Source organism: Furipterus horrens, unplaced genomic scaffold (assembly GCF_987537825.1).
Source record: "Furipterus horrens unplaced genomic scaffold, mFurHor1.1.pri manual_scaffold_9, whole genome shotgun sequence".
NCBI lineage: Eukaryota > Metazoa > Chordata > Mammalia > Chiroptera > Furipteridae > Furipterus > Furipterus horrens.
In genome coordinates this window covers 10,003,083-10,028,734 of record NW_028327179.1, presented here as the reverse complement: position 1 = coordinate 10,028,734, position 25,652 = coordinate 10,003,083, and the positions used below count along the sequence as shown (strand labels likewise).

Below are 25,652 nucleotides of genomic sequence, written 5' to 3'. Positions count from 1 at the left end.
ATTCAAAGTACAATGCTGGCAGCAGGAACAGGGTCTTAGAACAGAGATGGTGGGGCCACCTACAATGGTGGCACAGATCAGTTCCTGGGGAATTCTCAACCGGGCGAAAGATCGCTATTAAAATTCACCCAGCCTGACTCTTCCTGAAGGGGCATTTATTTCACGGTGCTTCCAGGGAGAAGAAGAGGTTATAGGCTATGGGTTTATTCTTGTAACAGGCTTCTTTTCAAAGTCAGATCATTGTTATATAGCAATTCACTTGGCATTTCTCAATTAGAGCTTATTTAGGAAGACTTGGTGCCAAGGCAATGATTAGCAAAGCTGCACCCTATGCCTTTAAGAGAGCGATAAGAGAATAAACCCATTAGAAGAGAAGTAAGTCGGCCTTCTGGTGGTCCATGTCATCAGAAAGCAGTCAGTGAATTAAACACTCATCTTATCTTGAGGATCCAAAGCAGACAAACATGCTATGAGCACCTCTCCTAACCTGGAGGTGTGCACCCAGGAGGGCCCCTTCCTCCTTCCCACAGGTCCCTGGTCACACTGCCTCATGCATGCATGTCCCCAGGCCTTTGCAGGGCACCAACCTGCCTACGCAAAAGTGCTATGAGCATATAGGTGCCTGGCCAGGGCGGTACTTGCGGCTTCTCTAATGCAGTTTCTGAGTCAACTCCTTGCTAGTCTGCCTGTTCGCGTTCCACACTGAGACCCTTAGTATGGGGATGGTTCCAATTTTACACCTCGTGCCAAGACTGTGGGAAAAGACGTTGCTTTATCCCACCTGGTCTCCCGGCCATGAGATGCGGACAGGACAACCTCTCCACAGTCCCAGGGCCATGAGTGACAGCGGGGTTTCACATTCCACCCGAGGCACAGGTGCACCAGGGCCTCGGTGATCTGGGGCCAGAAGTCACGCAGCACCAAGAGCCTGCTTCAGAGCCTCTCACAAGTTTCACTTCCTAGACAGGGCGCATTCACGAGGTTCAAATGAAAATGGCTTCCTTCTGGCCCTCATGCCTCATTCGCGTTGGCTGCTACAGCTCACAGTAGGCGTGGCCGGGGCAGGAAAAGGGATGAAATCAACTGGGCCAAGGTTAGCCTCGCTCTGACATCAGCCTTCAGGGCAATTCTAGTCCTTCCAAAGTGTGGGGTGAGTCAAGGTTGTTGTAAGTCTCAGGATTAGTTGTTCTCCATTCAATTTTTTTTTTAAATCCTTGGGCAAATCCTTATTTTGGACCCATGACTTTCTTACAGGTATGTCAAGCTTGGTGCACCCATTCCTGAAATGTTCGCACATCTCCCTAAAGACGATGAGTCACGTCTGCATTTGTAACCCTTATGTTTAAGAATTCTGCTTGCTTATCTTTTTTATCACTATTCCCCCATAGGCTAGGGAGACCCCTGTCCCTTTGTATCCCAATAAGGTAAAACTAAGTTATAACTAAATTTGCCATGGATATATACTCACTGCCCTGGGTAAACTCATGAAAATGGTCACTACCTCTGCCCTATGGGAATGAGTTCTTATAGGGATGCAGATGCAAATACACTTGACCCTTGAGCAGCGTGGGGTTTAAGGGCATCAATGGCTGCACAGTCAAAAAACCCACATATAACTTTTGGCTCCCAAAATCTTAACAACCAACAGCCAACTGCTGACCAGAAGCCTTGCCGATAACATACGCGTAAAGTTGATTATTACACACTTCGTATGTTATATGTATGTTATACTGTATTCTTATGATAAAGTAAGCTGGAAAAAAGAAAACAGTTATTTAAAAAATTGTAAGGAAAATACATGTACAGTACTGATTGAAAAAAAGAATTCACATATAAGTGGACCCACACAGTTCAAACCGGGGTCAACTGTAATCTTCCATTTTCCCCACAATCAAGGAGTCTACAAAGACCATCTTGGGTTCATGAACTTTTAGACATAGAAAGATTCCCAGCCTTCAGCCAGAGGGCTAAAAGCCAGAAGGAAATAAGCGGAGTTTAAATGCTGCATTGATTGGGGGGAATGGGGTGTAAAACCTTTTGACTAATCTGTCTACATTCCTCAGCCTTGTAGACCCTTCTTCTGGAAGCGTTCCCACATACAGGCAGCCTGTGATCATCTCTGAGCATCCCGCATGGTTTGCTGAGGGCTGTACCCTACGATTCTGTCGTTCACATGGCTACAAATCTCAGAACGCCTTGAGACACTGGTCTTAAATTGGTCTTAAAACCTTGCATTGCTCAATTTTTTGTCTTCTTCCTGCCACCAAACTAAAATCTCTTTGAAGTCTTTGAGCTTCTTCATGCACCTACAGAGCCTAGCACAAAGCAGATATTCAGTACGCTGTTGTTGTTTACCGGTTGATAATCTTTAAAAGATACATCAGAGTCTTTGAAGAAAAAACAAATTCTCTTCCATTGTCCCAGAGAAATCAACTGGTAAAACGGTCATCTTTGCCAGTGCTATAAATCCCATACCACAAATAGAATAACTCAAAATGCAAGATTATAAATGAAGCATAAAAGGGGGAAGACTTTTCATTGTTAACCCTTCATTTTCAGAATTTCTATAAAGTATGAAGGTAAAAGTATTCGGGCAGCTGTCAGAACATAAGCTCGGAACCTATTGTTATCCAAAGGGTTTCATTCTGTTAATCAAGAGAAAACTGATAGTAAATATGAGGCTTTTTCCTCTTCTCCAGCTCAGGGAACCTGCTCCTCTGAGTTTGTAAGAAAAAGGAAAAGTAATGACAGTGAGGAAGGCATACTAAAGGTAATATGATACCAAAGGGGTGACTAACAGACCTACCCATCGGTGGGCAGAAGCTATGGGCCACAGAGGGCTCTGTGTAAATGTGCAACTTCTTACAAAACCTACAAAATGGGAAAATCGCTAGTCCTTTTATAGGATGTTAGCTTTAGGGGGTTTGTCAGACGTCATCCAATCTAAGGGCTCATGTTGAACAAATGAGGGAACCGTGGCCCAGAGAGGTGCTGTGACTTGGCATATCTACACCGAAGACCAAGGACCCATGTCCATGACTCTACGGCGTTTCACTGTCTCAGAAAAAAAGAAAGCCATTGCCGAGTGTTGGTCTGTTCCAGCTCACCTCCTACTTCAGTGATTCATTCCAAACTCAGTCGTTGATTACCCGCTGTGTGCCGGGCACGCAGTTCCTGGTGCTGTGACCTGGCCAGGAACAAGCTGACAAAAACCCCTGTCCTGTCGGTACCTTCTGCCACGTGGGGGCAGGAAGGGCTGGGAGAGGAAGCAAACGTGACCATGACAGAGAGGAGAAAGGAGGGACGTGGTCTTTGCTCTTCTGTCCTTTGTATTTTGTCTATTTTATATACCCTTTTTCCTTTATAGATTTTAGATACATTTCAAATATCATAAACTTCACCCATTTAAAATATACAGTTCAGTAGTTTTTACTATACTCACCAAGTTGTGCAACTATCACCACAATCTAAGTTTAGGATGTTTCCAACACCCCGAAAAGAAGCCCCGCGTCATTAGGAATCATCCCCGCTCTCCGGACAGTGATCTACTTTCTGTTTCCATGAACTTGCCTATTCTGGATATTTCATGCAACATGTAACCTTTTGTGTCTGGCTGCTCACACTTAGCATAATTTTTTTGAGATTAATCATGTCACAGCTCGTATCAGTCCATTATTTTTTCTTTGTTTGCTAAAAAATATTCCACTGTCATCTAGTCTTTTTATTTTTTCCATCACCTCAAAGTTTATATCAAGGGCACATGTCTTCTTTAGGAGGATTGTGTTACAAATTATGAGGCTCGGAGGGAGATGAATCCTACCCCCATCCCCCCCCGCCCGCGCCCCCGTGCTGGGCAGTGGCCCCACAGAATCCCCACGCAGTACCTGACCAGATCCATCCCCAGCAAGGCTTCCGTCTCGGAGGCTGGTTCTCTGGCTTTGACGGCTTCATTGGCTATGCACACTCCGTGTTCATTGGCTCCCATTTCTGCCCCCCAAAGCCAGGCAGGTCTGCTTATCACAATGGCATGGGTCTTGGGAACTTGGTCGATTGAAATGTAAGTGCACTAAAAAATGAAGACAGGAGAGAAAGAGCCAACGCCTGTCAGATAGCACTTATTCTTCACCTTGGTACTTACAATGAACCACCATATTGGTCACAAGTGGCCAAAAAATAAAATAAAATAAACAGCCTTGAGAACAGCAGACTTAAAAGACCCCAAGCCTCAGTGCAGCTCAAAGGTCTCCACAGTGACCTTCAGTCTTTAGATTCTTTGGTTCAAGCCAATCTGTCCATCAGGCTTATCACATCTCTGGCGGTCACCTTCTGGAACCAGACACTCAGCCAGCCCGAGGATTCTGTGGCTAGTCATGTCCACAGACGCAGATGAACACCAGCAGTTCAGGCAAACACAGCTGTCGATTCTCATTTGCAAAAACCCTTCCCTATCAGTGGCTTCCCACCACTGTTAACACTACAGAGCCCCATCTACAAAAGAAACGTTACCTAGGAGCCTGGCATAGAAAACCGATAAAAGAGAAGATGCTTTGTCTGAAGAAGGGAGGTCCCTAAGCCTCCTGCCATGATTCTTCGGGCTCCTTGGAACACAGTTGGCCAACATACGTGATTGCTCTTGTGGTGGAAGAGAGGATAATACTTTACATGTAACTCACGCATTAAATGCACTTACACATTACGCTTCCCCATCTGTACCGTTTGACCCCCACACTACGCCCAGGAGGTGGACACATGAGAAAACATCGCAAAGAGGCAAATTTCTATCCGCTGTCAGAACTGCAGTGCACGCCACACAGAGCTGTGCGTCCTACCTTCTCCGAGGGGCTGTGTCTTTACCTGGAAAAAACGAATGAGCTAATCTAGATCCAACTATTCCTTTCAAAGTCTCTTTAGCCTCAGAACTCTTGCTTCATGCAAACTCTTGGTGATACCACCCTGGTCAAGGCGTGTTGAGAGGCAAATGGAAGAACAGCATGGGACTGGGGTTGGGTAACTCGGAGCCTTACCTGCGGGCTGTGCCTTTTCCCTTCCCACTGTGGGAAAACTCCGCTGGGTAACTAACCCAGGTTACCCAAAAGGGGCCTCCTGACCGATGCTCTAGCAGTCTATGACACACTCTTTGTGTGGCAGCTGCAGCACGAAGCTCCTGCCTGTACGTTACACACAGCACTGTAGCACTCAGGGGAGAATTTTATCAACGACCGCTGCAGCCATTTACATTTTAAATTAAGAAGCTGAAAGCATTGGATCCACCACAGCCTTAGATCTTTTTCTGGCTCAAGACCCCATTAGAGTGGCTGAACACAGCCCAGGAAGTTCTTCTGCATTGATTTCCCATAATCTCAAACCACAGCTAAGAGCTGAAATGCACTCACCGGTCACGTGACACCTGGATTTTTGCAAGCCGTGGTAGATGTGGCTGTGCATTGGGATGATGTTATTTCACTTGACAAATGTTTGTAAACTGAAAGCTAATTAAATCCGGAGGTTGTCAAGACAACCTGGAGCTTATTGTGGCAAATTGATACTAAAATATGCTCTTGAAACATTTTCCCCTCTTTGGTTGCCAAAAGTCATTTACTTTAAAAATGATTCCTTTAGAGCAGAACCTGACGAAAGCAGTAAATAAACTATGGTCCTCTGTGCTCCTCTACATGTAATTGAAGTTTATATCTTAAAATTGCACTCTTTTATGTAAAACATAGTGCAGGCATTGACCAACAGTCTCCAAAATGCTGTTCGCAAGGAGTTGCGGGGACCAAGTCTACCTTGAAAAGAATGAGGAAGTATGGAAGGAATCTCAGAGTCTTAAGCACAAATTTATCACGTTTTTTTTAAGGGCAGGAAGAAAGTGAAAATAGGAAATGTGTTTACTACTTTGCCCTCAAATTCATTTTTTAATTTCTCCAGTTATTTATAGAGCTCCAGCCAAATACAAGGCATGTTGTGCTAAGTGCTGCTGGCAGATAAATCAACACTCTGTCCACTCCCCATTCTCTGGATGGGAAAGAAAGAGAAGGCACAAATGCAAATTACTGTCACTGCCAGGCCAGCTTCTGTGTCACCGAGGCCTGTCTACTTAATATGCTCTGCATTGTGCCCCCTCCTCCTCCTTGTACTTCTGATCAACCCAGTCCTGCTCTGCTGCTTCTTTTTCACAGTCTGTTCATTCCATCACCCACTTCCAAACACCATCTGACTGACTACGTATTGCACAGGCTGTATATGTATGCTGTCTCCATGAGGTCAGGGAGATGCTGCTATCGTCTCGTTCATGGATATATCCCAAGCCTGGCACATACTAGGCATCAACAAACCTTTTTCTGAATGGGTGAATGAATGAATGAGCGAATGAATGAGTGCGTGAGTAACAAAGGTCAGAGGGAACAGAACAGAGATTCAGAAGAAAGAGGTTTATCAAGTGCATGACATTTGAGGTGATGTTGAAAAATGGGCCAGACATCAAGGTGTTCCAGACAGAGGCAAGAGCCTGAGAAGAAACAGAAGGGGGATGTCAAAGGTGTGTTTATACTGCAGAGTCTTCCCCCCTGTACCGCTCATGGGAACAGCTGTGATGTCATTGAGTCCCAGGACTGCAAGGGCTCTGTACGTAATGACTGAGAAAAATGTTAAAAATTGAATTAGAAAGAACATATGGTCTTTGTGGGAGTTCAGAATATACGCAGCCAGCTTGACACTTTTCAGGCCAAACTCAGAACGGGGAGGAGGGAAGGAGATCCCCAAGCAGCCAGATGGACTGAATCAGTCTCTCCTAAGCACCGGGCTGAAAGCCATGCCCCAGATCCCCCTCATAAGCTACAGAGCAGCGGGGCAGGGAGATGGGGTATGTGTGCACCCAAGCCCTAGTGAGCCCATAACACCTGCGCCTCTCGGGGCATCTTTGTCATGAACTGCAGGGGCCTGGGTCTAACATGGGCCTTCTGTGGCTGGAATTCACATATGCTCTGTTGTGTCTGAAATCTGACTAATCGCACCCAAATCTGGGACGGAATGGGGAGGGCCACGCTTGTCTCATACAGAAGGGTTATTTGAAACCCCACTTTGGAAACAAACCTCGAAAATAAGGAACATTTACACATGATGTAATTAGCTAAACTTTGTAAAGTCAGCTGTGGACAGTCATTTTTTAAACAGCCTTCACATTTGCCACATTATTAGCGAGGCAGAGAGTAAGTGGGATTTGAGGTAGCAGAGGTTTCACCGGGAAAAGAAATTTTAAAAAAACACAAATGTGGCAAAAACACTTTAGTCTTCCTAGTCAAAATTCCTGGCCAAATTTCTATTAGAAAAGAAAATGAAAAAAAGAAAGCATTCACCACTTAAAAGATCAGTCTTCACAGGGATGGTTCTGGCATCGGCTTCGGACATTAAGTGTGAAAGTAACGAGCACGCTGTCTCGCTGCCCCACGTCCACTCCTCACCAGCCTTTACTAAAACACATCTGTCAGCGAGTGTGACTTCTGAGAGCCAAGGCCACTTAGGAATGGGAGAAAGCCCAGAGTGGGCAGCGCGGGGAGGCACCCTTCCTAACGTCAGAACGGCCTGATCGTGCAGGTGTTACCAATATTGCCTGCATCGAGCTTGCCACCCTCTCTGGTGGCTCCTGGGGATACATGCCCCGTTGGAGGAGGCAAAGATGGGCTTCGACAGGGCCCTGGAGACAGAGACAAAAGCCAATTCTTCTGCAGAGCAAGTCCTCTAGAATTCTGTGTGATTGTCTCAAAAGTGAAAAAGCAAAATCAGCTTCATGCTGTCTCCTCTCCCTTGCACACTCCAACACACACTGTTTCTGGACATCGCACAGTGAAAGGAGGAATAGAGGAACTCACACAATGGATGTTTCAGTCCCTGAAGCACAGCCATTGTGCCTCCCCCACTGGACGCAGATGGGGAGCCCCACCTGGCACCACCAGCAAAACCCACAGGGAAATGGGCGGATGAGTCAGCCGGACTTCTTAGGGCAGGAAGAGAAAAGGCTGGGGCACTAGGATGCTTTAGAGACATAGTTTGAGTTTTAGAAAAATCTGCAATTCTATAGCAGCCTTGCTAATTATTGCTGAGTTTTAGTTTGTTTGTTTCGTTTTTTTCTCGTGTTTTTATCTGTGTCTTGCCTACTACGTGAGTGGTTTTGAAAATATGCTGAGACTCAGGTGAGCCTTCATAAAGACAAAAGATGTCAATCCCGTTTTAGAAGAACTGCTTTTTATTTCCCTAAAGCCTGCTCCTGAGAATGGGAAGAAGAAAACAGACACGGAAGGGTGATATACAATCCACCCAGCAGCCACGGAGCTGTGCTCAGCTCTCAGGATCCCGGCATGACCTGTGCTTCCTGCTGTAAGAGGTGATCCTCAGAAGTAAAATCCAGATCCCACCCCACACACCACACAGGCCACCAACAATGTTACCAGCCATCATTAACTGGTAATTTTCTATTCTTCTTGCCGATAGCTTCAAAGGCTTTTCCCTTTTCTTCCCCAAATTGTGAAAGTTGTATAACCTCCCCAGGGATATTGACCCCATTCAGAACTTCATGTGGTGGAAAATAGAAATAAATTAAAACAATTTAAAAAAAAATGGAAGCAATGAAAACTTTAAAGGGGGAAAATAATGGAAATGAGATTTATTGTATAATAATAAGAGACTCTTTCAAAAAAACATTATGTGAACGTGACTTAGTTATCAAGAATTCTGTCTCTAACACTGTGGTGGTTACTGGGGGGGGGGGTGGAGGGGGTAAAAGGCGTCAGATACATGTCGAGGGAAGGAGACCTGACTTTGGGTGGGGGCAACCAATGCAATATACAGATGAAGTACTGTAAAACTGTACACCTGAAACTTATATAATGTTATTAACCAAGGTCACCCCAATAATTTTAACTTTCTCCACAAATTGTAGTATACTTATTTTGGGGGGCACTAAGGATAATGTATACTTTAGTTAAAATCCCTAAGGCGTCCCTAAGGCGGTTTGACGTCGTAGTCAACACCGGCAACTCCTGCGGCGCACCTGAAGCCAAGCTGTATTGACTCCGTCTTTCCCTTGGACCCTTCAGCTGCGAAGAGAGGGGGGGTCTGCTGCATGGGCAACAGCAGACCCTCCATATCACCCTGCCCAGGCTCTGTAGCTTCAGCTTCACTGGAGAGGACACTTCAGCGCCATCGCAAGATGTCGATTCAACACGGGAGGAGACAGATACCGTGTCACTCCCGAGTCGGACTGCACAGCCATTCTCGGTGGTGCAGATAGACTCTTAAGAAGCTACACCATCGTCTCTCGAGACGGACGGCTGCCGACGAGTTAAAATCCATTGGTTTTCTGGAATGGCATTCTAGTGGGATGCATTTTTTCCTAAATAGAAGATTCAACAACAGAAGAATGAAGCCATACCCATCCGTGGGCACATGCAGACACACACACACACACACACACACACACATGCACACAATACAGGAAATGAGTCCTCTGCTTCCCCGTGCCCTCCCCAGGACTGGAGCAGGGTGTGAGGTGCAGTTGGGACAAGTCTTGTGGTGCACAGGAGCACAGCATCCCCAGGACCAATGGGCTCTCACAGCCCATCCTACTCTGCAGCCCAAAGAGGAATTGTTAAAAGCCCAGACTCGACAGGACAAAGACTGAAGAACAGGACACGAAGTTCTCCCATCTGCCAGCTGTGCAGCTGAACAGAAACGTGCCATGCGATTTTAGGAACTGAGGAACTCCGGGCTGGAGGAGCCGATCTCTCACTCTTGCGGTCTCAAGCAGAGTGAACTTGGCATGCAGTAGATGCGAGCCGGACAGGTGGAAAGGTAGACAGACTGAGGGGAGGGTGAACGGTGGGGAGGTGGACAAATTGGCAGGGAAGACCAGCTGGAAGGATGGACCAGCTTGGGGGGGGGGGGGAGTGAGTGGATGAGTAATCACGGTGACTTTCTGCACACGGTTATTCTCAGAAAATGAGTTTCTGGGACCTCAGCACTCAAATCTGACATTTCTAGGAAAATTGAGGACTATGCATGTTTAAATAGGTTTTTGTGGGAAGTTCTCACTTGTCAAAGTTAAAAAAATAATTTCTATATGCTAATGAGGGCTGTTATGAAAGTCTCACGCTGGTTCTTGTGGCTCATAGGCCCAAACATGGAAAAGAACCCGTCATTCTGTACTTGGAACAAGCTACAGATGTGACCTCAGGGGAATGGAAGGCGTAAGCCTAAGATTGGAAAGCAGGTTCAGAAGCCTGTGCTAAAGAGAGGAGGAACAGAGACCCGGGATCACAGAATCTCTCAACACCAGTCAGTTCTTTTCAAAAAATCTCTCTGCACAGCATTCTCCTCAGAGTTTACACAGTCCTTTCACATGTCAGCTCACATCTGCATCACAAAACTCCCTGTCATGGTGGGGGCCGTGCTCTCCACCTGGCAAATGAGAAAACTGAGTCTCAAAGACCCAAGACGCAGTAAACAGGAAAGGCGACCCGGGAACCCAGGACCAGTACGCACCCCTCCAGATTCAGGTGATTATAAATTTCAACTGATGTACAATGGCATCAAGTGCTCCATGTTCACAGAGGGCTGGCAGGCTACAGCGAGGGGGCGATATCCGCACTGGGGCTTTGAAGGATGCGTAGGAGTCTACCAAGTTAGATGACAGGAGGGGAAAGGAAGGACATTCCCAGGAAAGGATGGGAAAATCAAAAGCGCAGAGTAATACAGGGGTGCTGTTTGTTCAAGAAATGGCGAGCAGCTTGGTGTAGCTGGGGCTGACGGTGTAAGCTGTGATGGGAAAACTAAGGACAATGACAGAAAAGTAAGCAGGAAGTTGGACAATGCTTACGGAGGTCAAGTATTACAAAAACTGTGCCTTAGGACCCAGGGATCCCGTACAGAAGGGCATCCATGGCTACACCCGCACACGTACAGAATGACTTGTGCACCATGTTCTTCGTGGCTATACTTTCTAGACTAGCCAAGTGTCCACCAACAGAGGACTGATTAAATAAATTATGGAATATCTCCACAATGGACTATTATCAGCTGTAAAATATATATAGTTGAATTTTATATACAGATATTACAAACTCTTCAGAATATGTTATTAAACAAAAAAGCAAACTATAGCCCTCTTCTAGAAATTTAAAATTACATATTTTAAAAATCAAGTTTCAGAATAGTGTATATAATGTGCTACTTTTGTGAAAACATTAACTGGTTAAGTGTTTATATTTATGCCATTGGCATGACACGCTGAAAGGAGATGCAAGAAATTAACAGAAAGGGTTACATACTGTGGAAATCCAAGGAGACAGGAAGGAGGGGGCGCAAGGCTTCTCACCGTAAACTTTTTTTGTATCACTTAATCTTGGAGCCACATCAATATATCACTTGTTCAAATGTAAAATCACATTAAGAAGTATCTTTACTCATGCGAGTTAAAAATGTATGTCCACACAAAACACCTGCACACAAATGTTCATAGCAACTTTATTTGTTACTGTCACCACTTGGAAGCAACGAAAAGGCCCTTCAACGGGTGAAGAAAGAATAAACTGTGGTCCATCCACACGTGGATATTTATTCAGTGCTGGAAAGAAAGGCATTATCAAGCCATGAAAAGCCTTGTGAAAGACGACGCTCTGAAAAGACCACGAGTATATGATTCCAACTACCTGATATTGGAGGAAGGGCAAAGCTACGGAGACAGTGAGAAGATGAGCAGTGGCCAGGGGCTGGGAAGGAAGGGATGACTAGGTGGAACGCAAAGGATTATTAATACTCTGTAATATATTGGAATGGCAGATACACGTCATTATACATTTGTCCAAACGTTTAGGATGTACAATACCCAGAGTGAACCCTAATGTAACCTATGGAAGATATCAATACTGGCTCATCCATGATAAAAATGTTTCACACTAAGGCACGATGTTCATAATAAGGGAAACCGGGAGGCGGGGGCGGGGGTGGTGAGGGGTTATATATAGGAACCCTCTGTACTTTCTGTTCATTTTCCTGTAAAACTAAAACTGCTCTGAAAAAATAAGTCTAGTAACTTGAAAGAGAGCAAAGGAAGAAAAAGTGAGCAGGGTGCCACTTGGGAAGAGTCCTGAATGGCATACAAATCAGCGTGGACTCTCATTCTATAAACACAACTCAACATTTTTAAACAAGGCAGTGAAAGAGCTGTGTTCTGGGAAAAATAAAATTCTGGTGACCCTAAAAGGGATAAGACTTCAGGACAAAGAGTCTGGGGCGCCCATAAGCAGATTAGGGAAGGGAGATGGGTGTGGGACTGAATGAGATGGGGGGATGGGGGGAGATGGGGACACAGGAGAGGAAGCGGCAGGACCCAGTGACAGCTGTCCCTGTGCATGCAGGGATGAGCGGGAAAACAAGGGTCAGCATTTCCCTCCTATTCCTAGATTAATCTGTGTGGCAAACAATGGAACTGTTAGTGGAAATGAAGCCAAGGAAATGGGGAAAATGAATTTGGTTTCGGACAGGTGAGGTTATTTTACCTGCAGGATATGGATATGGAAATGTACAGAGGCAGCTCAAGACACAGCATGTATGCAACTCAAAAAAGAGGTCGGGGCTGCCCAAGACACTAACTCTGGGGTGTATCAAACTACACAGATTTATGCAAGAGACACAATTTAACCCACAGTGCATTAGAGTAATAACATGCCAGGAGAAACTAGTGAAAAGAACGTATTTGCTAAAATGATGGTAACCATGAGACTAAAATATTTATTTAGCCTACGCCCCCAAAAAAGAAAACAAAATTTTTAAAATACTTATTTCAGACATATTTATATAATAGTCCCCCTTTATCTGCAGGGGACACATTCCCAGACCCCCAGTGGATGCCTGATGGCACCAAACCCTATATATCTTATGTTTTTTCCTATACAGTCATACTTATGAGAAAGTTTAATTTATAAATTAGGCACAGTAAAAGATTAGCAACAATAACTAATGGTAAAATAGAACAATGAAAACAAAACACTAATTTGAAAGAATATAAGCACCCCTATGTTCATTGCAGCATTATTTACAATCGTGAGTGGATGAAACAACTATGGGACATTCACACAATGGAATACTACTCAGCCATAGAAAAAGGAGAAGAAAGTTTTACCCTTTGCGACTGCATGGATGGGCCTAGAGAACATCATGCTAAGGGAAATGAGCCACTCAGAGGAAGACAAATACCATATGATTTCAGTCATATGTGGAATCTGATGAACAAACTAAACTAACAAGCAAAAGAGAGACAGACCCATAGATGGAGAGCAGGGTGACAGCTAAGTGTGTTGGGGGAGGATGGGGTGGAGGAATTGAGCGAAAAGGAAAAAGGACTCATGGACATGAACAACGGTGTGGTGACTGTGGCAGGGAGGGGCATAAGGGGAATAAATGGTAACGGAAACATATACTAACAATTTTATTTGGGGAAAAAACAATATACTATAATAAAACTTGTGTGAGTGTGGTCTCTCTCTCAAAATATCTTATTGTACAGCACTCACCCTTCTTATGATGATGACATGACATGATAAAATGCCTCATTCAGTCAAGAACTTTCACCTTTTCATTTAAAGAAGCACTTTACAGCTTCCCTTCGGCATTTCAATATTGCCAGCATCACGACTCTCGTGCTTTGAGGTCATTATTAAGTAAAATAAGGGTGACTTGAACACAAGCACTGGGACACTGGGACATTCTGAATCCAAGATGGCTACTAAGTGACTGAAAAGACCTTTAACAAAATTTAACACCTCTTCCTTGGGGTTTTTTTTTTTTGATAAGAACTGACACATGCTTTTTAACATGGTAGAGCTATATAATTCCCAGTCCCAAAGCCAGAGTGTTACTTAATGGGGAAGCATTACAGGCTGCCCCAACTCAGGACAGGCACAAAGGCAAAGACGCCCACTATCGCCACCACCATTAACACTGAGCCTGACCTATAAGCCCATCAGACAAGAAAACAATTGGGGACTCAAGAGCAATCACACTATCTCTGTTTGCAAGTGTCATAACAATACACCTCGAAAACCCAGAAGAATCAGTAACATGAGCTGACCCAACCACAGCCAATGAAAGAATTTTATTAAAATAGCAAAATGTAAAATTAACAAAATAATCATAAAAGTTTGAGAACTCACTTCAGGAATACGGAGAAGTGAGCATTGTCATTACTTGCTGGTAGGAATGCAAAGTGGTAGACCTCCTCCACAGAAGGAAGTTTGATAATCCCTAACAAAAGTACATACAATTGAAAACAGCAATTGCATTTCTAGACACCGATCTCAAAGAAATACTGATAAAACTGTGTTATTTAAGCAGTCAAAATAGAATTGATGGACAACTTTTAACAGAAGAAAAATATATCAACCAAGACCAGACCTGTGACAGATCAAGTGTTAGACCTGTTTGTAATAGCAAAACACTGGGAAGTAACCCAGATTTCCAGCAATACGGGATGGATTAAACTATGATCCAACCCTAGAAGGGACTACCATGCAGCCGTAAATGAGGAATGAAGAACATCTCTGTATACCATGCGGAGTGATCTCCAAGACCTGGTTTTAGCTGAAGAAAGCGAAGTGAAGAAAAGTGCGCTGTATGTGACATGCCACCATTCATCTGAGAACAGAGGAAAGGGCCTGGGTGGACACGCACATCATTTATGTGCATGTAGTTTATTACAGGCACATGGGTCACTTTTTAATGCAAGAACAAACCAGAAAGCTTTCCAGACATGGTTGCCAACAGGAGAGAAAGGACATGGAGGAAAGGAGGGAAACAGAAGCGCGACCTCTGTGAATATCCGGGGACCCCTCATGTTACTGTGCTCCGCTTTATGGTGCTTCACGCTGGTTGCTGTTTGCTTTGTTTCCCATTGTAGCTGACACACGATGTTATATTAGCTTCAGGAGTACACACAGGGATTACACAATTCTATAACTTCCGAAGAGATCATGCCCTCATCAATCTAGTGCTCAACAGATGTTGTGTTTCTTACAAAATGAAGGCCAGACAGTCCACCCGTAAAAGATACTTGCTTAATTGCAGTGGTCTGGAACCAAACCTGCAATACCTCCAAAGAAGGCCTGTACCTGGTTTTGTAGACTTGACTTTTGGAACACTGTGAATATTTTACTTAATTACAAAAGAAGGGCCATAGAAACAGACAGAGACTTCTCCACATGACCCAGTTTTTAAAGCTATAAATAAATCTGATGGAAAGGGAAATCAACAGAGGTGACATGGCAGGACAGTTCGGAGCAGAGAGCAGGCTTCCACGGAGGACGTGAAGGCAGGCGGGCCCAGCAAGGGGAAGAGAATGGGAGCTGATCAGGAGACTGCCATGCATCACTTACCTCCACCTTGCTCTCCGGTTCGTGATCGGCAGCCGGGAAATACACAACCTCCTGCACTTCATCCCTGGGCCGCGCTGAGTTTTTCCCAAACACCACCAGCCCGTCCTTAGCACGCGGTGGGAAGGCCACCAAACAGCAGCTTGGAGGGGCTACCGCCATGCTGAAAAGAGAGCGGATGTCAGAGACAGGCCGGAGGCGGGTCTAACGTGGAACATTCTGACAGTGACTTCTCCAAGCGTAGGCTCATCAGCTAAAACTGTTTCAGTACTGAACTGTGTGCAGCTCGCTCATCGGGAGATCCCAGCTGGCAAACGAAGGTCGCGTGCCTGGAGTAGGGTTACAAAGCCGCCGAGACCAGATAATGTTTAGTATTCCGTGGGACTAAACAAGCTCGGGTCTGCCACAGACTGCAGGGCCAGCCAAAAGTGCAATGACGTCAGAGGAAGGAAAGGAGGTGACTATTCCAGGGAGAAACCACACGCGCCCTGCAGTCCGTCACAGCAACAAAGAAACAAATCAATATGCCTTGTAACAGTGCCCCACAAAGGTGCCTCGGATCTAGGGGTGCATGGCTGCCACGCAATAGATGTTGGAATGATGATGGACATGGGTCTAGATGAACCAGCAACATGTAATGTGTGTCACAACCAGCAGCAAAGTAGCCAAAGCAAACAGTCCATTTATTTTTCCTGATCACCATTCCACATTGCCTTAGCTCAGTCCTTTTCTACTCTCTAGACCAGCGCTGTGCAAAAGAACTGGCCACAGTGATAGGAACGCTCTGTCCCACCGTCTAATATGGAAGCCACCAGACTCAGGTGGCTATTGAAATGAGGGTAGTGTCATTAAAAAACTAAACTTTTAATTTTATTACAAACTTTAATTAGTTTAAATTTAAATAGTAACACGGTGGGTAGTTGAAAGCCTTTGCATTATAACTTCCCAATAAACCCAGAAAGGAAGATTTTCACAATGTGGCTTCCGTGATCCCACAAGTCCTTATCTGTGAAGTCCTCCACTTAGTCTAATGACAACATGTGCTGTCATCCTTATAAAATTAGTTAGCAAAGAGGAAGTGGGATACTTCCAGAAGACTGAAGAAAGCAAATATGGGGACGCGGCCACTGAACTCACCGGGCAGACTGAGTCTAAGCAAGCTCTTTTCTCCAGACGCTGAAGGCGGTCAGACCCCTGGAGGCCAAGTCCATTTCCTCTGATGTAAACCTCATATTCCCAGCTCTGAGTGCACCCGGGACATGGTCCTCTTCGCTACCTGAAAAACCTTTGTGCCTTTTTCGGGTCAATGCTCCTCTTTATCTCCTAAATGAACTTCGGATCCTTTCACTTCTCCTCAATTTGCCAGCCACCTCCTCTAATCTGGTATGTCACCACCTGTCCCACAGAGGACAGATGGCTGGGGAGGAAGACTGTTTCAGAGAGATGATATGCAGGTTTGAAGGCCCTGTGGCTGAAGAAACAGGGAGGAGCCAATTAAAAAAGCAAAAACAAAAACACAGTGCAGCTGAGGCTGAAGAGAAGAAGGGAAGAGGCTGGAGAGGCAGAGAGGCTGGTCCTCATTGGGTGAAGGCCACGGCAAGAATTTTAGTGTGTATCCCATAATAAACACTAAAGCCACTGAAGGCTTTTAGGCCAGATTTTAGGTTGGAAGTGGAGCCACTGCATACAAACAACATTTCAAAGAAGCTGGATGTGGCAGAAAGGAGATAGCTCCTTGGATGGAGATAAAAGAATTGATAAGAAATTCCATTTCTATGTTTCTACACCTAAGAAAACGGTCAAGAATACAGACAAGGTTTATGCATAAAACTATCCCTTACAGAAGTACTGATACAGTTAAAAACTGACTAAAAGTTAACTGTTCAGGGTTAGAGGAATGGCTAAAACGTATGCTATTATACATAACATGGTGAAAAACCATCAAAAATGTGTTTGTGAGGGGTTTTTAATTGTATGGGAGAAATGTCTTGGAAAGAGGGTCCAAAGTAAATTATTTTACGTATGTAAAAGTATGCATAGAAATAGACTCAAAGGAAAGGTGCCCCAAATATTAACAGTAGTATGTAGTCTGCCCACTGACATCTATGAGGTTTTTTTTTCATATTTTTCTTTAATTTCCAATTTTCCTATAGGTATTTCTACTTATTTGATCACAAAATTATTTCAGAAACATAAACCTAGAGGACATTACCAATTTTGGAGTTTTATTTTTAAAGAAAATTTTGGCTCTACCATTTTTGTCCTGACACATCTAAAATTTCAAAACTGGCAGATTCCTATTTGAGTAATATTTAAGATGAAATTTTTAAACCCATCATTATTATAGTTATTCTCAGATACTTTCTTTTCCTTTTTTTTTTTTTAACAATCTACCCAATTCAGGGAGTCCCTGAAGGAGAACACAAATTTTCAATACTATTATTCACAGGAATAGTGGCAGGATGCCTACCATTGGCTCCTTAACAGGAAAAGGAAAACCTGGCCAGCAGGCAGCCAATGTTCTGCTGAGCCTCAGGTGAAATCCTTCTGAAAGTGATTCCAGGAAACTCACTTCTGTTCCTATTATTTATCAAACCCTGGTTAACATACCAGGTACTCAAAGTAAAAAATATATATGACAAGTGAACTCATCTATACACTGTATAAAACATACATTCTGACATTTTTATTTACAGGGTTTTTATAAACTGTTAAGTTATGGATGCATGACCCAAAAAACACTTTAAGATTTTTCTCCTTTCCCCTTTAGAACCTTCTACAGCATTATGAGGTGCATATTTTCCCCCACAAAGAAAAATAAATGAAAATTCAATTAATGCAGAAAAAAAATGATTGCATAAATTGTTTTCATCATTTTTATTTGGCTTCAAGACATAGAGCATAACCATTTAAGAATGAAGTTTTGATTGTAACTGACTACTGAACCCAGCATTCAAATCAGGGGACAGAGCTTACCCAGAAATAAAGCCATGACTGAAGGCTATTTTTTTTTTTACCTTTTCTGTTCCGAGGAGTAATTCAGAAACCATTTGCTGATCCTGGGCACCCAGATGTTGGGGTGGGTGTTACATTCTAGTCCTGAAAATGACCCCACGTGTGTCAAAAGCAATGCTTTCCAAACTGTACGTTGTGGCCTTTTCTTGGGTTATGAAATCAGTTGAGTGGGTGAGATTTCGATTTAGTGGATAAGATCAGCATTTTTTAAAGAGAAACATTTTTTTAGAAAAAAATATATGCACTTCACATGGTGAGGGCAAAGGTTGGTACAGGAAACTTTAAGTTCGGGTATCCACGTAAGTGTGTGTATGTACTGGATTGAAATGCATTTCTCTCACTGTGGATTTCAAGCAAAACTCTTTAAAAGCAACAGCCTTATTCTACTGAATAAGGCTTCTTTGTGCTGAATACCCATTAGGATTCTTGCCAGGTTAGCAATAAACTAACAGTTCCAATTAATGAAAGCACTCTGATTTAACTCCCCTAGATGGTTCAACTGACAGCCATTTCCTACGAAGTATTTGTTTCAGAATATTTTCAAGTACATCTATCTGTCCTTTATGCCAAGTGGAATAAGCCAGTCATAAAAATGCAAACACTGTATAGTTCCACTTACATGACGTTCCTGGAATAGACAAATTCATAACAGACAGAGAGCAGAACGGTCGTTACCAGGGGCGGGGGGAGGAGACGCAGGGGAATGGGGAGATGGTGAATGGATATAGAAAATCAGTTTCGCAAGATGAAAAATTTCTGGAGGTCTGTTGCATGACAATGTGAATATGCTTAACGGAACTTAACTGTACACTTAAAAAATGTGTAAGATAGTAAATTTTACATTTATGTGTATTTTACCACGATTTAAAAAAATTTTTTTAAATCAAATAGCCACATGTGGCTGGAGGCTACAGGACTAGACATGCAGCTTTAGCTTTTGTGCTGTTGGCCAGTAAAGTGTCCTCAAGTCCAGTTCCTAACCGTCATTGTCCTCCTTCTCCAGCTCCTTGCAGGATGCAGGACTTCCTCTTGGGAACAAGACAGCAGAACTCCAGATTTCCTGGAGTTCACAGAACAGGAGCTGCATCTACCAACGTTTGTCCTCTGGCTGGGACAGGAGGCTGGGTGCAGGCTGGGGAGTGGAGCATGGCACCCCTGTAACTAGGAGACCACTTACAGAATGTCTAGACCAGGAGGCAGGAAGCAGCCTGGGAGAAAAAGTCTTTGTCCTCAGGTTCAGTAAGCAGTCACTGAGGGGTGTGAACGCTCGGAGCCAGGAGGGGCTTTCTTTGCCTGCCCGCCAAAGGGCCCTGCCTTTCACCTCCCTGAAGCTAGAGTCTCCCATCAGTCACCTTATCCCGTCACAAGAAAGCCTTAAGTTTCCTGGAGAAATGATTGTCTTTGTCAGCTTTAGGCTTATTAACTGTCTTGCCAAAAACTGTGACAAAGTGCCTTTTACTGGCGCAAGATAAAGAAACCCAAGTGTCTGGCTAGGCTTCCCTACTGTCCAAGCTCCCAGCTTTACTGAGCAGACTGCCTAAGCTTAAATCCAGTGTCTGCGAATTACCAGCTTCCAGGAAAAGCAAAGAAATTATTTATTATTTTGTTTATTGAAAAATTCATTTTTAAAAGCACTGATACTCCTGCTGACCTGACAATAGGATAAATGATACTCATTTATAAATTGATTTTTCTCTTATATACCTGCTCTTGGAATAGTAAGGAATAAATAAGGTGCGGGGGGAAGGAGTTATCTAACAAAAAACTGGGTTGTAAACACCAGCCGACAAAAGGCACATAAATTAGCTTGGACTCAAGCTCTACCTGAAAAAAAGATTCTAACAAGTATTTTCATTGAAGGCTCAAGACAGCAGAGCAAAAAGTTTTAGGAGTCTGTTAGAAGCTGACGGTTAGAAGCCCGTGAATTTCAGCTTCTAAAAGCCAATGCCTAGTGTTAGGAACTATCTAATGAAAGAAAGACGGCATTAAGTAAGTAAGCAGGCTCTGTTTGGAGTCAGCCTGGGTTTGAATCTCAGTCCCCTGTTACCTTTCTGTCACAGGGATAATGACAGGGTTGGGGTGAGGTTTAAAGGAGCAGAAACTTGCAAATACTTGTCAAGTGCTCCGAATTCCACCCGAGACCCAGGAAGTGCTCAGGTGTCACACAGACAAGAGAGGGTCCAGGATGTAGGCTGTTCCTTTGTCAAGGTCTGATCTGTTCCGACTTCGGAAATTTGACTTTTCCTTGAAGTGTCAAAATGTTCTTTTATCTTTTGAAGATTTCCGTCCTGGTCACTTGATGTCTTTTAAGAGCTGCTAAACATTTTCTTTCTCTAATTTCAAGTGCCGACACCTTCCTCTAACAATTCACGCCTGCAGCTGTCACTGCCAACCATCGATAGTCACTCAGTAGACACTCTTCCGAGCAGCAGGGGATGGGACAGGAGTGGCAGGCTGCACCTTTGTTTGGTATGGCCCAGAGTATTGGCACAGACAGTGTTTTTTAAATCTGAATATAGCAGCTAACATTTTAAAATCTAGAGAGTTTCCGTGGAGATTCTGGCTTCTCTCGAAAACTCAAAGGGTCTGGCAGCACTGGGTCCACATTCCCACAGGACAGCGAGACAGGAGCAGGGTAGGGGCTCCTCCCACATTCTTCCCCACTACCTGACATTGGCTGGTGAAAGTGCCACCGCTCCTCACCCCTGGGCTATTGCTCTTTTTTCCCTTTTTCAATGTCAGGTCAATTGCACTGGCGGACAATGCGCCTGCTCGGCCCCATGTGCACAGGGGCAAGAGAATGACGCACTTTAGAGACAACCAGACCTTTGCTTATAGCCCGACTCCATCCATCAACTGTGAGAAACAGGCAGGTTATGAACTGTCCCTGAGCCCGAGCTTCTGCGTGTGAAAATGGGACCAATTCCCCATTCACAAGGTAGCACTTGTGTTTACCATAAGAAAAGCACCTAGTCACATGGTTGTATATGTAGGCACTTGAAAAATGTCCACTTTCCTCCCTCCTACTACTCCCTGGTGATGAGGTTGCCAGTTCTGCACCAATCCCTACTATGCTCCTTGGCCCTCCCACCAATGGCTGGCACCCAGCACATCAGACACACCCACATTCCAAAGTGCAACTAACATGTGCTTCAAGAATCAAACTGGCAAGAGGAAGCCCCTAGATCTAGCCATTGGTTTTCAGAGAATACAGATGACGCCGTGGGGGTGCAATCAGCAAAGTCCCGACTATAAGAAACCCTCTAGGACAAACTGATTTCTTCAATAACTACATCAAAACCTGCAAAGAAAAAAGAAATTAAGAGACAACATTACTTAAGAGCTATATCAGCCAATTACAGTGAATGGAACTTATTGGAATGCCACTTTTTAAAAACTGTACAAAAATTTTATAAGATAATTGGGGAAATGTGAACACTAATTGGCTATTTGATGATATTAAGGAATTACTGTTAATTGCTGAGCTATCAATGATGCTATGGTTATGTCGGGGGTGGGGGAAGCCCATAGTGTTTTAGAGATGCTAAAATATTTCCATGGGAAATGATCAAATGAAAGTAATCCAGGGTAAGGAGACAGAGTGGGAGCTCAGGTTAGACAAGACTGACTGTGTAATAATTAATAGCTGAACCGGGGTGACGAGTACCTAGTGGTTTACTGTACTTTTCTCTCTGCTTTGGGGTATGGTTGAAATAAACGGGGAAAATGTGCCCTTCATTTAACATAGATACAAAGTAAACCTTTGTCTGCCTTGAATAGAAAGCAAGAATTTGAACCAGAAAAAAAGAAGACTTAACTATCATTTCAACTAGCCAATGTTTCTGAATCGGTAAGACTGCCCAGAAATACCCTTTGGATACTGATGGAAATGATCACAAACTGATCTGTTGTTTTGTTCCCCAAATACTGCGATCCCAGTGATTAGCAAGAGGAAATAAAAAGAACGTTTACTTAAAAATTGTAAAATCCCAATTCCAGCTAATTAACCTTACTCAACTTTACCATAACAAACCACTGCTGAGGCATTTCCCCGTCCTAATGCACCATAAGAATCAAAAAACAAAACAAATTTGTCGTATGTCGTTGGCTATCAGTACATATCACGGAAAGTTGGGAAATACATAAATACACGGAAATAAGCTGGGGATATGAAGAGGTCACACAAATTCTATACACTATCATTCAAATTATGCATATTAGATGGGTAGAGGATATAAAAAGGCCTTAAGGAAATGCCACAAAAGTTTAAGAATATCCCTGAGTTGTAAAATCACAATGTCTTGATTTCTATATATTTAGGCATTTTCAAATTCCCCACATGAAAATATAGAATTTGTAACAACAACAAAAATTTTTTTTAGAGGAAGAGTTACAACAACAATACTCTGTTATCCCAATTTATTGCAGCTAATACATATGGCCTTGCATTAAGGCAGAGAGTCAGGGGTTGGGAGAACCCCATAGCTTAACCATGGCAAATGAACTCATTTTACCTTTTGGACACATGTGATTCTGCTTCATTGCAAGATATGGTCACAATAAGGAATATGAATAAAGGAAAAATCTAATTTAATAATTCATGTGATAGACTAATAACTAAGAAAATAAGAAAATGTAGAGTTTTCTATGCTCAACTGGAATGTTGTGTTTCAAAATCTACATTTACTCATAGGATAAATTAGGGGGCAACTGATTACATTATAAAGGTATTCTTCAAATCACTCCATAACATATCTATACAGTATACCCTGGCTGGTTTGGCTCAGTGGATTGAGCGTCGGCCTGCAAGCTAAGTGTCGCTGGTTCGATCTTCCAGTCAGGGCACATCAGAGAAGGAAAACTCTGACCCCAAAAAACCTCCGCTGCCTTGCAGCATACCTCTTCAGGGGAAAGGCTAAGGGAGTAAACCCCGACAGAAAATCCGGAGCCGGAGTCCCTAAGGCGGTTTGACGTTGTAGTCAACACCGGCAACTCCTGCGGCGCACCTGAAGCCAAGCTGTATTGACTCCGTCTTTCCCTTGGATCCTTCAGCTGCGAAGAGAGGGGGGGGTCTGCTGCATGGGCAACAGCAGACCCTCCATATCACCCTGCCCAGGCTCCGTAGCTTCAGCTTCACTGGAGAGGACACTCCAGCGTCATCGCAAGATGTCGATTCAACACGGGAGGAGACAGATACCGTGTCACTCCCGAGTCGGACTGCACAGCCATTCTCGGCGGTGCAGATAGACTCTTAAGAAGCTATACCATCGTCTCTCGAGACGGACGGCTGCCGACGACGGATTCCCTCACTTATCGTGGGTATTACGTTCTAGACCCCCCCGCAAAGTAGGAACCTTACATTTGTTCTACACTCTTAAACCTACGTAACTTTAACAACATACGTATACAGTACCGCAAAACCCCGCGATATAGTGAAAAATTCGCCATACATAAATATAATATTTTTTTAAATCCTGTGATACAGTGAGGCTACAATAAGTGAACCATGATATAGAGAGGGACTACTGTAATGCAAAATATTTTAATAGGAATTTCCCAACTTCTAAATGTCAAAAAATTTTCATAGACACTCCCACATAACAGTCATTGTAGTTGGTTGGAAAAAATATGTAGTGGATACATGTTATAAATTTAGTAATACTTTCACTGAACGTGCATGTACTAAATAGGAATAATCTTTAAACATTTGAAAAATAGTAGTACAGATATATATGGCTTATTATTTAGTCTGTGTACATTTAATGGGACACATACGGATTCAAAGAACACCTGCAAAAACTCCACCACACCCAGCAATCTGTCCATCACTCTGGTGCATTTAAGATATCACATCACTTAAGAGAAAACTCAGTCTGCATGTTTACCTCTTTTGTAAAAACTCTCTTAGAGATTTTCAAGTGAGGGAAATTATACAATTATGTAATTAGCTATATATAATGATGCAACTAATATATGGTTATGTAGAACTATTCAGCTATATATAAAGCTATAAACAACTATTCAATTATATATATAGCTTTATAAAACTATTCAAATATATATACAGCTGTATACCACAATTCAACTATATATAGTCTTATACAACTATTCAACTCTATATACAGCTATATATAACTATTTAAATACACATACACACACATAACTATTTTAAAAATAAAGTGAGGGGGAAGAGGAGAAATTAGCTGAATGGCCATTTCTCATGATCACAACAATTTTTTTAATGTAGGAAAGAGTAGATAAATAGCATAAGCAGGATTCCTTTTTTACTCAAGCTAGGCAACTTAGAAAAACACAGGTAGATCAAGTTCATTGTAAGGAAGCTGTTTTCCAATACATGGCAGGTTGGAAGACAGTTTTTCATCTTTCATAGCAATAGAAAGGAAGGAAGGAAGGAAGGAAGGAAGGAAGGAAGGAAGGAAGGAAGGAAGGAAGGAAGGAAGGAACTTGCATTACATTAATGAAATACAAATTTCAAGTGCAGTTCCTCTATGTACTAAATTCAGTATCTGAAAAATATGATCATGCTATCAACTATGTACTGTTACAGGGAATAAGTGAGAAAATAGTGCACAGCATCAAAATAGGGAATCATTCAAAAAAGGTTTGTTCCCTTAACCTGTTCAGGGTTCTGGACATATAATGAAATGGAGATAAAGCAAGAAGATTGTGTGAAACAGGCAGGCATGTGGTCAGCTCCCCAAAGCATTCTCTGTGGGAAAGATCTGGGGGCTGCCAAGCAAGCTGCATCTAGGAGCCCTCTCATTTTTGACATTGCTGCCATTGTGCCCACAAACTTGGCAGCGTGGCTTTGAAATATGACCTTCTTCTTCCCACCATCTGTTTTCCCTCCCATCTAAACAATGCACTGTCTGTTCTCATCTTTTCCCTTTAGTGTGATTTGATATGTACCTGTTAACTCTGTAAACTGGAATGTGAAAGTCTCTTCACATTCTTCAAATGGAGGCATACACTCTGTTCTTGTAAAAAATTAGCTAAACATTCATTTCTTATAGAAGATAATAAAGTAGTAGTAACATTTAAATCTTGCTGGTAACCAGAGGGTTACTTTACATCTAGCAAAATGGACTTAAAAACTGCTTTATAAATGTCCATTTATGCCTCAGACATTTGTTGTGTTTTGCCATTAGGAAACTTACCCCATTTTGTTATCTAAAGGAACAAGTATGCATATATATG

The 25,652-nt window shown here is 43.2% G+C and overlaps 1 protein-coding gene across 1 annotated transcript in view; it reads right to left on the bottom strand.

The window, feature by feature from the left end:
* Positions 1–25,652, bottom strand: part of SCRN1 (secernin 1) — a 50,824-nt gene that overhangs the window by 20,914 nt on the left and 4,258 nt on the right. The window contains exons 2-3 of the mRNA XM_090287062.1: positions 15,423–15,582; positions 3,885–4,066 (exon numbers count right to left, since the gene is read on the bottom strand). Coding sequence (XP_090143188.1) covers positions 3,885–4,066; positions 15,423–15,581 — 341 coding nt within the window. The 5' untranslated portion in view covers position 15,582. The remainder of the gene's footprint in view (positions 1–3,884; positions 4,067–15,422; positions 15,583–25,652) is intronic.